This window comes from Teleopsis dalmanni, chromosome 1, assembly GCF_002237135.1.
Source record: "Teleopsis dalmanni isolate 2A chromosome 1, ASM223713v2, whole genome shotgun sequence".
NCBI lineage: Eukaryota > Metazoa > Arthropoda > Insecta > Diptera > Diopsidae > Teleopsis > Teleopsis dalmanni.
The window spans coordinates 94,487,283-94,503,458 of record NC_051846.1 but is presented as its reverse complement, the minus strand read 5'-3'; the positions used below and the strand labels follow the sequence as shown (position 1 = coordinate 94,503,458).

Sequence of the window (16,176 nt, the reverse complement as noted above, 5' to 3'; positions counted from 1 at the left end):
GTAATCGGCAATCTTTCCTCCGAAGACGGAGGTAGCGTAATCTCGTCTTCCGAACTGGTCGGCGAGTTCTTTACAGGTATGGCGCTCTCCCGGGAGACCTCACCGATGTCGGACGAGGATGAACTGGACAGTACCATAGTTGAAAAACAACAAAGCTGTTGAAGGTCGTCCAAATTAACCTCCAACACTCCAAAACTGCTTCGGCAGCCCTTACCCTCCGCCTAGCTGAAAAATGAGAGGACATAATGTTGATCCAAGAACCTTGGATTGTAAACAATCGGGTTTGCGGACTGAATACAAACGGTTATCGGTTAGTATTAACAGAAGGTCAAGGTAAACCAAGATCTTGGCTTCTAGTAAAAAATAACATTAATGCCTTTTTACTCCCTAGGTTTAGTGACAATGACAATGTAGCCATGGCCATCGAATACGACTCCAAGGCCCTTTGGATTGTCTCAGAATATATGGCACACGATCACGGTGCCACTCCACCACAGGACTCCCTCAAGCTTCTGGTGTCAGAGGCAAATAACAGTAGGATAACAGTAGGACAGTAGGATACTAACGCGAGAGGTGAGTGTCTATTTGATTTCATTCTTGCAGGAAACTTGGTGATTGCTAACATAGGTAGGGAACCAACCTTCATGAATTCAATCAGAAGGGAAGTTCTCGATATCACCCTGATTAGCGATCACTTCTCTTACTTTATTACTAATTGGTCCGTATCGCAAGATTGTTCCTTTTCTGACCATAGATACATCAATTTTGATCTAGATTTTGTGGAGAACCCTGAAATGAACAGCTCATCTAAACCAGTAAATAGGAAACGTACTGTATGGCCCATTTTTCGAGCCAACCTAGAATCCAACTTACAGTTGGACCCTCCCACTATTCTCAACTGTTCCGATATAGATCGAGCGGTTGACCTTCTCACATCAGCATTTAGATGAGCCACAAACGCAGCCTGCAAGCAACCCGAATTTAGGGGCAAACCCAAATCTCCTTGGTAGAACCTAAACATTGCAGACCTCCGAAAAACCTGTAGAAAACTTTTTAATGATGCTAAAGCAACAGGAAACTGGGTTCCATATAAAGAGAAGCAAAGAGAATTTAAATACGCCATTAGGCGGGCCAAAAGGGCAGCTTGGAAAAACTTATGTGCCAACATAGAATCCTCCTCTGAGTCTAGCCGACTGCGCAAAATCCTCAATTCCACCCATAAGACACTCGATTGTATCCAGGCTCCAAATGGTCAATGGACCAACTCCAGTAAGGAAACTCTCGACATCCTTCTGGACTCGCATTTCCCAGGGAGCGTAGCCTCTGATGCTGATTTATCAACTCAAATCAGCTTGCCCCCTCTAAACAATCCGAAACCGTTTCAAGTGACGAACACTCAAATCAAGTGGGCCATCCAAACTTTTAAACCTTATAAATCTCCAGGTCCGGACGGAATTATTTCCGCAGATATTCAACAGGGTGAATTCGTAATCCTCCCCTGGCTCCTAACCATTTACAATAGTTGTCTCAAGCTTATGTATGTCCCAAGCTGCTGGAGAGTGGCTCGAGTAGTCTTCATTCCCAAAGCAGGAAAAATAACTCACTGCAGTGCCAAGGACTATAGACCAATTAGTCTGTCTTATTTTCTTCTAAAAGTACTGGAGGGAGTGCTGATTTGCATATCAGGAACAAGATAAACCCAGCACTCTTATCTCCATCACAGCATGCTTATACCAAAGGCAAGTCTGTCGATACTGCGCTTCATGCACTCATCTCGCAAGTTGACCACTCCATCTCTCTCAGAGAATTCACACTTGCCACTTTTGTCGATATTGAGGGCGCTTTCAACAATGTCTGCCCCAATGGTATCATAAAATCCCTCTCAAAGTTAAATCTCGACAATAGTCTGGTTAAATTTGTAGAGGCCCTTCTCAAAACTAGGATTATTACATGCGATATCGGAAGTGTTTAATCTTCCAGAGCAGTCTGTCGGGGAACGCCACAAGGTGGGGTTCTCTCTCCTCTTCTATGGAACATAGCGGTTAATTCTTTGCTAAAACTCTTGGAACAATCCGGATGTAGTGTTATAGCTTATGCGGACGACATTGCTATTGCCTCATCTGGCAAATTCCCCTAAGTTGTATCCAATGTTATTAACTCTGCGCTCCTCATTGTAACTAAATGGTGTAGGGAATTCGGTCTTGATATTAACCCCGCAAAGACAGAAGTTATTCTCTTCACCAGGAAATATAAAATACCGACATTTTCCTTACCAAAGATAAAGGGCGTTACTCTAAATTTAAGTTCGAACGTCAAATATCTGGGTATTATTCTGGACTCTAAACTCAGCTGAAATGACAACTTGGCTGAGAGAGCCCGCAAAGCCGTATGCGCCACCTACTGCAGTAGAAGAGCTATAGGTCGCAGTTGGGGGCTCAAACCGTGCATTATAGTCTGGCTCTATTCAGCTGTTATCGACCCAATTCTTCTGTATGGGGCTGCTTTCTGGTGGCAAGCAACTGAAAAAGCGTGCCACACCAAATTAATTGACAAAACTAGGAGGATAGCTGCACTACAAATCACTGGTGCTCTTCGCTCCACCCCCACGCAAGCTCTTTTCGCTCTGCTTCATTGGCTGCCATCTCGGCTTCTGGTAAAACAGCAAGCCAAAATAGTTGCAACCAGGCTCAACGCCCTCTCCTGCTGGTCAAGAACTGACATAGGCCACGCGATCATACTGAATTAGGATCTGCCAACTCCCGTCTCTATTGACTACATGTGTTGTTACCCAGACCTAAACAGGGGGTTCGAATCTCTTATACCTAGCAGGGAGGACTGGATCCTTGAAAGAGTGATCCCTCTTCAAACGGTTGACATTTACACGGACGGCTCCAAAATAGATAAACGAGTCGGCTGTGGCATTTTCTCTGAAAGACTGGGTCTCAGCATCTCGCTTCGACTTCCAAACCACTATAGCGTCTTTCAAGCTGAAATAATGGCAATTCACCAAGCTGTAAAATGGGTTCTAAGCAATCGAACATCCGATTTACCAATCTCAATTTTCTCTGATAGCCAAGCTGCCATCAGATCACTGATTGGCACCTCAGCCACATCAATTACAACTCAAGACTGCCGTGCTTCACTAAATGACCTAGCTAGGTTTGTTAGGGTCAAACTTATTTGGGTTCCTGGTCACAGGGATATCACAGGAAATTGTAGGGCAGACGACCTAGCCAAGATAGGTGCTCTTCTCCTCAACATTAACCTCCCTGATATAGGCGTTCCACTTGCTACAGTTAAACTGGCAATCATACAAAAATATCTGAGCATAGCCAGGCAATACTGGGCTGACGAACCTCAATGTCAGATTTCTAGGTTGACTTAGCCGAACTTAGACAAGAAAAGAACTAGTCAGCTACTTCAACTAAGACGGAACCAACTCAGCACTACGGTATCTGTGCTGACGGGACACTGCGTAATAGGAAGGCACGCTATGAGACTGGGTCTCCCTTTTAATGACTTTTGTCGAGGTTGTGGCTCTGAGGATGAGGAGGAGACTGTACTCCATCTCATGTGTCAGTGCCCTTCCCAAGCCAGAAGTAGATTTAAGACCCTTGGATCTCCTTTTCTAACTGACCTCACTGAGTTGTCATCCTGTAATGTTAGGGACCCAGCCAAGTTCTTAGAACTGTGAGGTTGGTTTTCCTTTACTTAATAGGGGAGTCGTTACCTTTCTTTTCGACGTTGAATGTATACTGATTACAATCTTTATACAAATCAACGTAAATCCTGTGGTACCACAATGGGCCATTATTTGTGCTTAAGTGGGCTTTTTAGGATACAAGACCGCCACTCCAACCAACCAAGACTCTGTTTTTTAGACTTAGTTTACTATTTGGGTCCATAAGCGAATAGAGCTGATTAAACTTTAATTTCATGTGTATTTTCTTACTATCTATGTGCTTGCTCCAAGTCAACCTTCTATCAAGATGAATGCCAAGATACTTTACGTCGTTTGCTTGCGGAATTGGAGTGTTGTTCAGCGTAACTTGTGGACAAGTCTCTTTTCTTAGTGCAAATGTTTGTAATGACACAAATTTACAAAGTAAATTTCTGTGCTACATAAAGCAAGAAGAAGAGAAAAACACAGTCTGTGTGTTAAATAACCGCCACCACTACACATAATATATCTAACAACTCACATGAAAATAACTGAAGGCGACTTAACTGGAAAATATAAAATTGAATTAAAATATTTGTTTGAAATATCATGGACATTACCTGTGATCCTCGATGCCAATGTACCGCGGGCATCGCTACATGCAATGTGCAAATTCTAAAAATATACGAAAAAAAAGTTAACTTTTTGTTAAAACTTTTATGAATGGAACACTTATAAATGCAACAACAATGAACAATTATTGGCGAAACATGTTTAAATTTTAAACAAATGTCTATTTTTTTTACAATTATATATAAATAAAACAAAACACAAAACAATTTAACACTCGTGGTTGTTCAATTTTAGTTTTATATGCGTAAACGAAAAATACAAAACAGTTTAACACTTTTGGTTGTCCAATTTTATTTTTATATGCGTAAACAAAACACAACAAAACAAAACTAAGCACGCCAACATCAATTTTATTTCTTTTAATATTTCTTTTCTTTTCACATTTAAGTTGGTAAAAATATTAAAATCACAAAATATATATATTATACCTCGTTTTAATTATTATTAAATTAATATTATATATTTTATTTAAAAGAACCACACACAAACGTTGTAAAAAGTACTAAAAAAATCACGGCGAAGCAGAAGAAGTGAGAAAACAGTAGAACACAAAGTTCAACTTCACGGCGAAGTCAAGTACAGCAAAGAATACCGGTACGCTACACCAAAAAGCTTCGGTATGCTCGATATAAAAGGAGGCGCATTTCGTATAATAGGGGACTTGGTTTGCGACAAGTGAAAGAGCAAGTACTCTGGCTCATTGGGCCTTCTGGTAAATTTTACCAAAACTTGAAATTTTACTTTTCCTGAAACAAGTACACTGGCCTATTGGTCATCTGGCACATTGTGCCACAAATCTGGTTCTTTGAGTCAAACGTAGTGTAAAATTCCTTTCCTGTCTTATATGTATTTTTTTTAACCTGGCTTATTCGGTCAAATAGTTTTTTACAGCACGGAGGAAACGTTTTGTTTATTTTTTTTTTAACAACAGAAGAGGGGCTTAAGAAGTCACACGGGTTTTGCTAAGATTCTTTTAACAAGTAGTATATGGAGAAGTGGGAAATTTTGGCATCAACATAATTTTTTTTATTTATTATTAGAAATGTTTCCAATGAATTTTAATTAAACTTTGTTAATCATAAGTTTTATGAAATAAATAAAGTTATATATATAATTTATACATATAAATCACGTTCTGTTTTCTTCTAAAACCAACGTCTCGGCAAAATTATAAATATATTGTCACGACTCTGGACGACGGCTGAGGATACCCCAGCAAAAACTAAAAATTTTTGAACGTCACCAAAAGTGTCGTTACAATTGGCGCCCGAGCAGGGACAGAATTTTAGAAAAAAAAAGAACACGATAGGAACATGGAGAACAGTGGACAAACGGTTAACGAGGAAAGTCATTAGAACACAGGTACAGGGAAATCGGAAGCCACGGCTTAGAATTGCGAATCTTTAAAACAGGAACAGTGAAAGAGTTCGTTCGAAAACAGAGCAGTGCGTCATCACAAAAGAAGGTCTTGATCAAAGTCACGAGAGGAATCAACATACAATGCCATCGTATATTGAAAGCCTTGACCAAATAGCTGAGTGGTCAGTACGTTATGACGGCAAAGGAAATCCATTAGGCTTCGTGGAAAGAATAGAAGAGCTATCAGAAATCTATGACATCGACTTAAATATAGTCCCAAGGATGATGATCATACTCCTTAAAGATCGGGCAGCGATGTGGTACCGTAACAACAATGAACGTTGGACCCTTTGGTCAAGCTTCAAGGCAGACTTTTTAGAATTTTTCCTTCCATATGATTATTACGAAAGATTAGCAGAACTTCGTACAGAGCGAGTTAAAACAAGTCGAAGTCAGGAAGCGATCAGTCATCGCCTGATAAGTAAACACTCAGAAGCGACGTCATTACCAAATACCACGAAATGTATGCCAACTACAAGAACAGGGCAGCACGTTGATTACAGTGTGAATCTGGGGCCACATGGACCACAAAACAAGAAAAGTTACCAACAACAGAGTAGTTTCAAAGTTAAGCAACCAACAATACGAATAAACACCATTAAAACGGCAACGACACCATTATTATCCAAGTCAACCATGATACCAAGCATGCAACGTCAAACTGATCTAGCTCAACTCTCAGTAACATCGCAAGTAAATATGCAGGAACCACAACATCTACATTGTTCGAAACTCATCAAAGAAAGTCCGAAAGTCCAACCACAACAGGAGTTACACACCATTATGCCCGTCGAAGTAAATCCCCAGGTGCGAGAAGCACAAACACAACAGTTTAAAGAAAACCCACTGATTTCATCATTGATTGGATTAAAGGCACAGGATGTAACGCGAAAAGAACCACAACCCGTCGAAGAAAGTCCACAGGTGCTAGACGCACAACCACACTCAGTACCACTACAGAGAAAACCACAAAAGGAGGCAATTCATAAATGCATCGTAACTCCTCCACAGATTTCAACGTCTCATAGGGAAAGTCCAGAAGTATGTTATCAACAAGCATATGCACAACAGTCGCTAGTTAACTACAATCAGAATACGCAACCACGAGAGCAAAAGCATCAAATCGAAGAGCATGACTTATCATCACGTCCAGCACTGCCACAACGTTTAATGATAGTACCGGAGTCATCACATGTCAATCATCCAGTACTACCAACTTCTACAAGTTCAGAATCATCATCGCAAAAGCCACAGGGTCATTCACAAGGTAATTTTAAATCATCATCGCAAACGCCACAGGGGCATTCACAAGGTAATTTTAAATCATCATCGCAAACGCCACAGGGGCATTCACAACGTAATTTTAAATCATCATCGCAAACGTCACAGAGTCATTCGCAAGGTAATTTCAAATCATCGTTACAACCAAAAGAACTTGAGCCGCAGCCGCCATCTTCGGTTAATCAGCCACAGTCACCACGAGAAGCACCACCAAGAGATAATCACCAATCTGGTCAACCATCATCTTCGTCATCAACTACATCGCTACAGAGGAATTCTACTATAATACAGCCAGTATCGGATAATCGTCATGTACAACTTACGAATTCATTAGGTCCATTAGTTATCAATGTTTCAGATAGTAAACTTAACACGGAACTACCAAGCCAAGGAACTCAAGCAAAGGATAAAGTCAAGCATGACAGTCAACAAGAAACATGGTCACCACAAGTGGAATTGAACGTCAGTCAACCAAGCACAAAAGGAAACAAACCAGAGATTTTCGTACAACGTCTAGGTACATTTAAACGAAAGGATGACCATCATCATGTCAGCAACCAAGATGAGTATTACAAAATTTTCAAGTGTCCAAAGATTAGAAAGAGAAATCGAGCCTCGTTCTAAAAGGAATATTAGTAACACAAGTATTAGCATGTATCATATGGAAAATAAGGGATAAATGGAAAATCAGAAGTATCAAGTGCAAATTTGCCGACGAGGGGTCATCAACGTATCATTAAAATAAAGTCTTAGTTTTAATTTCTGTTCTGAAGAAGGAGGAAGACTGTGTTTTTCTCTTCTTCTTGCTTAATGTAACGACACAAATTTACAAGTAAATTTCTGTGCTACATAAAGCAAGAAGAAGAGAAAAACACAGTCTGTGTGTTAAATAACCGCCACCACTACACATAATATATCTAACAACTCACATGAAAATAACTGAAGGCGACTTAACTGGAAAATATAAAATTGAATTAAAATATTTGTTTGAAATATCATGGACATTACCTGTGATCCTCGATGCCAATGTACCGCGGGCATCGCTACATGCAATGTGCAAATTCTAAAAATATACGAAAAAAAAGTTAACTTTTTGTTAAAACTTTTATGAATGGAACACTTATAAACGCAACAACAATGAACAATTATTGGCGAAACATGTTTAAATTTTAAACAAATGTCTATTTTTTTTACAATTATATATAAATAAAACAAAACACAAAACAATTTAACACTCGTGGTTGTTCAATTTTAGTTTTATATGCGTAAACGAAAAATACAAAACAGTTTAACACTTTTGGTTGTCCAATTTTATTTTTATATGCGTAAACAAAACACAACAAAACAAAACTAAGCACGCCAACATCAATTTTATTTCTTTTAATATTTCTTTTCTTTTCACATTTAAGTTGGTAAAAATATTAAAATCACAAAATATATATATTATACCTCGTTTTAATTATTATTAAATTAATATTATATATTTTATTTAAAAGAACCACACACAAACGTTGTAAAAAGTACTAAAAAAATCACGGCGAAGCAGAAGAAGTGAGAAAACAGTAGAACACAAAGTTCAACTTCACGGCGAAGTCAAGTACAGCAAAGAATACCGGTACGCTACACCAAAAAGCTTCGGTATGCTCGATATAAAAGGAGGCGCATTTCGTATAATAGGGGACTTGGTTTGCGACAAGTAAAAGAGCAAGTACTCTGGCTCATTGAGCCTTCTGGTAAATTTTACCAAAACTTGAAATTTTACTTTTCCTGGAACAAGTACACTGGCCTATTGGTCATCTGGCACATTGTGCCACAAATCTGGTTCTTTGAGTCAAACGTAGTGTAAAATTCCTTTCCTGTCTTATATGTATTTTTTTTAACCTGGCTTATTCGGTCAAATAGTTTTTTACAGCACGGAGGAAACGTTTTGTTTATTTTTTTATCAACAGAAGAGGGGCTTAAGAAGTCACACGGGTTTTGCTAAGATTCTTTTAACAAGGAGTATATGGAGAAGTGGGAAATTTTGGCATCAACATAATTTTTTTTTTATTTATTATTAGAAATGTTTCCAATGAATTTTAATTAAACTCATAAGCTTAATCATAAGCTTTATGAAATAAATAAAGTTATATATATAATTTATACATATAAATCACGTTCTGTTTTCTTCTAAAACCAACGTCTCGGCAAAATTATAAATATATTGTCACGACTCTGGACGACGGCTGAGGATACCCCAGCAAAAACTAAAAATTTTTGAACGTCACCAAAAGTGTCGTTACATGTTATTTGAACACTTTTTGATTCATTTAGTTTTATCCTTCATTTAGCCAATCACTCCTCAACAAGACACAGATGAAGTGACAAATTCTGAGAGGCCATTTTGGGGTTTCTATGTACACTAAGGATTGCAGTATCGTGTGCAAAAGTTTAGATTTTATGATTAAAAAGGAGAGGAAGATCGGCTGTGTATAGTAAATATAAAAACGGCCCAAAAACACTTCCCTGAGGAACACCTGCAATTATTTGAACTTCTCTTGAAGTAAAAGAGTTATGTTTCAAACGAAATTTTCTAGAAGTTAAGTAAGAAAAAAATAACCGATGCATGTTTTCAGGGAGTTTTAATTTAATTTTCGCAAGTAAGCCTTCATGTCAAACCTTGTCGAAAGCTTGAGCAACGTCCAAAAAAATGGCAGTGTAATGTTTTTTCTCGTGGAGAGCAGTGTGAATTTCACTTGCAATTCTGTGGACTTGTTCTATTGTTCCGTGATTTTTCCTGAAACCAAATTGGTGATAAGGTATTATTTTATGATGCATTATATAAGGTTCCAATTTAGCGAAAGTTATTCTTTCGAAGATCTTCGATAGGTGAGGTTTTGGAATCATTTTTATCAGAGAAACTTTTCATTGCTTTGGATAATAGCCAGTAGTAAGAATGTTATTAAATAATATGGTTAAAAATACAATTAAATTGTCAGGGAGAAGTTTTATCATTTTGCCTGTAATATGATCAAGACCTGGTGCCTTCTTAGGATTTGAATTTGTTTGAATTGCTTATTTTACTTCATAAATACTTAGTTTAATTGGAACTTGCACCTTTACTGGAAAATGAACTCTAGGGTGGAAGTTGACGATTTCTGGATTTGGTTGAAATATTGTTTTTAAGTGGTCAACTAGAAGAGATCCCTTTAAATTTTCACTTTTAGCCCATGATCCATCCAGTTTTCAGATGGGAAGATCATTTTAAATAGGTATTTTCAATTTTTTGATGCTTTCCACAAAGTATAATTTTTTATTGGGTCCAATATTCTCTAAATAGTGCTGTACTGCCAAATTTCTATGATTGTTTAGTGTATCTTTAAGTAATTTAGTGAATTCATTAAGTCTTTGTTTATCGTTAGGAGAACGAAACTTTTGCGATTCACGTGTTGCTTGTCGCTTTGCTAAAATTAACTTCTCAATTTCATTGTGAGAAACAACTTTCGAACGAGTGATTTTTCTGTAAGTTGAGGCATCTTTTATCGTATTGTTTATTGTTTTATTCAGTAATTCCACCGCTTTATCAATACTTGAATGACATCTAAGAGTTGTAATTTGAGGTATGCGATTCTGCATTATGTTAGTGTAATGTGACCAGCTGTTTTAAGCTAATTTTTTTTTGCGGATCTGACATTCTGTATCGTTTCTATTTAGTTTTAATAAAATTAAAATAACCGAAGAATGATCTGAGGATAGATCAAATAATGGTACTGCAGTTATATCTTTTCTACTTAGTGCCTTAATAACACCAAAGGTAATGAAGTCAGTTATTTTATGTTGATCAGTTTGTCAATACGTTGGTTGACCTGAGGAAATAATATCAAGATCATTCTTAAATGCCATGTAAAGCTGTCTGCCTCTTGGTGAGATTAGTCTCGAACCCCAAAAATGTATTTTGCATTAAAGTCACCAGCCGCTACAAATTTGGGACCTAACATATTAAAAAATGCATGAAATTGGGCCGTAGTTACAGTAAGCCATGGAGGACAGTAAATAGCAGAAAAAACTATTTTATTCCTCAGCGCACTGCAATTAGCAAAGAATCCAATCCTTCACAAGCGCACGAAGCATATTGATATCAAGTATTACCACATAAGAGAGGTTGTTGCACTTAATGAAATCAAATTAAAGTATATATCAACAAATGATAATGTAGCAGATATTTTTACAAAAAATTTAAAGTAATACTATGAAGTTTGTAAGAAAATATTTAACTTGAGAAAGAGTGTTAAAAAAACACTCTTTCTCTTGCTTGCTTAAAACAAGTTAAGCATTTTGAACATTATTGTGAATGTACCATCTCTTAAGAAGAAGGTTGGCTTTTATGTAAAATAACTTTCAGTTCCAAATAAACTTTAGATCCAAGCATACATAATTTTTGTACTTTAGTTTCTAACAGTTTTTTATTGTAAATATGAAATGTAAAAATATATTGGGGTTAAGTACAAATATAAATATGAATATTGTTAAGTATATAAATGCCTTATTTGTTGATAAAATTTTTGAGAATTATAAAGAAATTTTTGTGGTTTAGGAAAATTAAAGAATAAATGTAAATGTGAACTAATTATTACGCCAGAAATCACTCCAGAAATTGAGCCCCCAAGAAAGATTCCTTTTGGTTAATATGATGATTTAAAAAAAGAATTAATAAGAATGGAAATTGTAAATGTTATCACTAGTTAAAGTTAATGAGCCAACTGAATGGGGCATGTTGTTGACCAATTTTAACAGCGTAATGTAATTGTGTGTGCTTTAAAATCTTAAAACAAAACTTATTTATTTCTAGTACTTAAAATTAACTATTTTTTACTTACTTTTGTTCGCTCTCGAGTAGTCTGCACTATGGCGCTCCTGGTCTGCCCGTCCCGTGCTTTAATGGCACTAATTAGAATTCCTTTCGGCCATGTGTAGCGAGGAGAATTTGGGTCAACAATAATGACGACATCACCTGTTTCGATGGGTTTTATCTTACCAAACCATTTCGTCCGTCTTGTCATCGTTGGAAGCACCTCTTGTATCCATTTTTTCCAGAACCGATCGGCAAGGTATTGCGAATGTATCCAGGAGGATTTCACGTGCTCGTCGTTAGTATCAAACTTCCCCGGGGTCTTGTTCCCGGAAGATGACCCCAAAAAGAAATGATTCGGAGTTAATGCTTCTTCACTTGCTGTTTCAATCAACAAATAAGTAAGCGGTCTGCTATTTACGATTGATTCTACCCCGCAGAACAGGTTATGCATCTTTTCATCATTATTTTTGCTTGGGGGCTTATTATTGCTCCTAACACTGTTTTTATGGATCGCACCATGCGTTCCCACGCTCCACCCATGTGCGGCGCAGCTGGTGGAAGAAAAACCCATTGAGTTTCCGGACGTTCTCTATTGACTCTCGTAACTCCCTTTCAGCAGCTGCTAAGTTGGTTCCATTGTCACTATAGATGACATTCGGCACTCCTCTTCGGGCTATGAAATTTCGTATCACTATACAACACGATCTGGCTGACAGGCTATAAGCTATCTCCAAATGCACTGCTCAACACGTAAGGCATGTAAAAGCGCTTCACTGAGCGTCTTCCTACTGTTACAGTATACGGGCCAAAATAATTTATTCCAACATGAGAGAATGGTCGGGAGTATGCTGATAGTCGTGCTTCTGGTAACACACTCATCTCCGGCGGCTTTGGACTCGCATCACGAACCTTGCAATGTTGGCAATTATTTCTAACCTGCTTTAACAGTCTACGCAGTCCCAGAATGTCGTATTTCTGAAAGATTTCGTTAACCACCGTTTCATGATTTAAATGTTTCCATTTTCGATGATACCAGTCTACGATCAACTTAGTTATGTAGCTTTTCCTTGATAGTATAATTGGGAATTGGGTTGAATCAGCGATGCATGTGGCTTTATCTAAGCTACCTTTCATTCTTAAAACATTCTGTGCATCTATGAATGGTGAAAGTTTTCGCAAAGGGCTAATTTTAGAAAGAGTAATATTAGCGTCTCTACTTAATGCGGTCATTTCTTTCTTGTAATCCTGTAACTGGGCTGTCTGGTACAAAAAATTTTCACTCCATTTCAGTTCCTCGACTGACAAGCATTGGTTTACAGATTTCTTCTTTTTCATTTCATTAGTTGATAGTAAAAACATAAATCTTTTCACATAGGCCATGCATCGAACTAAACGTTCCCACTTTGAAAATCGGTAGACATCTATGAGAGGTTCCTCCTCTGCTACATGAGCCACCAACAATCGTTGCTTTCTGATTTCAGAATCTTCGTTATATTTCTGTACGCCAACATTATTTGGCCAACAAGTTTCTGCTTCATACAGGAACTTCGGTCCCTTATACCCAGGGTTTTTCCAAGTAAGGTCTGAATTACTAGTTTGTTTTGTAGCCAAGTCCGCAACATTTAATTTAGTAGGAATGTACCGCCATTGTTCCGCCTCGGACAACTCCTGGATTTCTGCTATGCGGAACATTACAAATTGTTTGTAATCTCGTGGGTCAGATTTTATCCACGATAGAACAGCCTTTGAATCGTTCCAATACGTTATACTGGTCACTTTGAAGTCTATTGACCTTTTGATGTTGTTTCCTAGGCGTGCTCCCAATTCCGCCACGAGTAGTTCCAGTCTTGGAATTGATATTGGTCGTAATGGTGCAACTTTTGCTTTAGAACATATCAAGGAAACATCTATGTTGTTGCGAATCTTCGCTCTTAGGTACACCACCGCTGTATATGCAACCTCACTTGCGTCCGCAAAGACATGTAATTCAATGGAGTCTGCATCCTTATTAACCGTAGCGAAGTAACATCTCGGTATCTTCACATTTTTCACACCGCCAAGCAGCGACAGCCATTTGTTCCACTCATCGACTAGCTCATTAGGAATAGCGTCATCCCAGCTAACTCCACTTCGCCAAACTTTTTGAAACAAAATTTTTACGTCAATAATGTAAAAGGTAAACACCCCTAAAGGGTCGAATATTGACATCATCAATCGTAGCAACTCTCTCTTCGTAGGTAATCTATATTCACTTAGAACATCCTCAGTGACTTTGGTAAACTTCAGATCAAATGTGAGCATATCAGTGTCGGTTTGCCAATGGATTTCCAATACCTTCTCTACCTCAAATGTATGGTCTATACGCCTTCCGGCCGAGCAAAATTGAAATTCCTGGCCTTGGTTACCTATAGCTTGCAGCACCGCGTTAGAATTTGAAACCCAATTGCGAATATGGAAATTTGCTTTTTTATGAATATTTCTAACCTCATTGACTAGATTAATCGCTTCCTCCACTGTGTCGACGCTATCCAGCATGTCATCTACATAATGCATTTGTAAAATACATTTCACTGCTAGCGGAAACTCGGTTTCGTATTCGCGTGCATTGCTATTTTTTACCAGATGTGCCAACGAAGGTGAACATGTTGCCCCAAAACTCATAACTAGTAGCAAATAAACGTCTGGGGGTCTGCTATCGTCACAATTTCTCCACAGGAAGCGTTGTGAATGTTGATCTTCTTCTTTCACGAGTATTCGATGAAACATTTCTTTTATGTCGCCACTTATACCAATTTTTCCGATTCTGAAATTAACAAGAACATCTACCAACGAAGTGAGCAGATCTGGACCTTTCTCCAAACACGCGTTTAACGAGACTCCGTCATATTGTGCAGCTGCATCCCACACTAGTCTTCGCTTTTGTGGTTTATTCGGATTACTGACTGTAAACATAGGTAAGTACCACTTATGTGGCTAATACCCCTCGGCTTCGTTAGGTTTCAGCTGGCGTATATAACCTTTCGACTTCATGTCGTCGATGTGATCACACACCCAGCTTTGCAACGTTACATTGGATTGCAGCTTGCGCTCAAAGCACTGAAGTCTACGCAGCGCCATTAAGTAATTATCTGGCATAGTAATATTATTTGATTTCCAAAGCAATCTTGCTACAAATTATTCACCATCTCTACTTATTTTTGATTGCATACTTTTTTGTTGTTCCAACTCCATATTTTTTAGTTTTTCTCGACTTTCAATAACGTTTTCATTACTGACAAAATCTTTCACTAAACGCTGCAAACTTAGATCATCATCGCATTCACAGATGTGTAAATTTAACGTTTTCCTAAGAGTATTAGGTTCGTGCTTAATTATTCCATATATTGTCCACCCGAGTCGAGATTTTGTTGCAGCTGGCTCATTCTTGCCTCCCTCTCAGAACTTCATTGGCATAGCTACCTCTTTATTGCTTAGGCCGATTATCATTCGAGGCCTAACATTTTGATACGATTCTACTGGTAGTTCCTTTAAATGTTTATACTTATCGGTAAGTTCTGTCATATTTAAAGATTGCTCGGGTAGTTCCAGCTTAGCTACTGAACGCACATTGCACAACGAATACTGTTTAACCTCGATTAATAAAATAAAGCCAGATATTTGTACAGAAATAAATGTTATTTGTATTCAATATTATGAATTTAAATATACGTATGTGCTATATTACATATGTTATATAGTAAAAAGTATGCATCAATAATTAATTTAAATGAATTACTTTATAAATAAAAAAAAGACATCCGTAAACTTCGCGCACAGTAAAAAATGTGTTAACTGAAACGGGAACCAACTCTCAATTTTTCAACAACACAACAGTAAAGCAAAGCGCAAAACGGTCGTTTTGCTCTCTGCAAGTGCAGCGAATTTACGAAATGAATAAAATCTACAGGGTGGAGCAGTCAAGTTAGATGTTTTGTTTTGCTCCAACAAATACCTTTTACCTTCTCATATTTTGGAGACTTGCAGGTTGACCAGCTCAGAATCAGGTTCCTTGCGTACCGTACCGTCTGTCCATCGTAAACAAAGATCTTTCGTTTCACCTTTAATCCGCAGTTGTCTTAATACGTCTTTTTCTATTAACGTTGGACCAGATCCGTCATCCAGAAAGGCATAAATGTTGCAGGTAACACCATTTCCATATATTGTTACTGGAACAATTCTGTACAGCTCTTGTGAAGTTAGTTGATGATGAACCGCTAACGTGTCATTTGCCCCACTTGCAGTTGAACTTATTTGTTTATGTAGCAATGGGTGATGTTTCATGTTGCAATTGTGTATACCGCACTCTCGGGTC

At 37.9% G+C, this 16,176-nt stretch overlaps 1 protein-coding gene across 1 annotated transcript; it reads right to left on the bottom strand.

Moving 5' to 3' along the window:
* Positions 1-12,542: 12,542 nt before the first annotated feature.
* On the bottom strand, positions 12,543-14,777 carry LOC119688764. The gene is made up of 2 exons (XM_038103434.1): positions 13,215-14,777; positions 12,543-13,148 (listed from the first exon to the last, which is right to left on the bottom strand). The coding sequence occupies exons 1-2, from the start codon at positions 14,775-14,777 to the stop codon at positions 12,543-12,545; spliced, it is 2,169 nt and encodes a 722-aa protein (XP_037959362.1).
* Between the last annotated feature and the right edge of the window lie 1,399 nt (positions 14,778-16,176).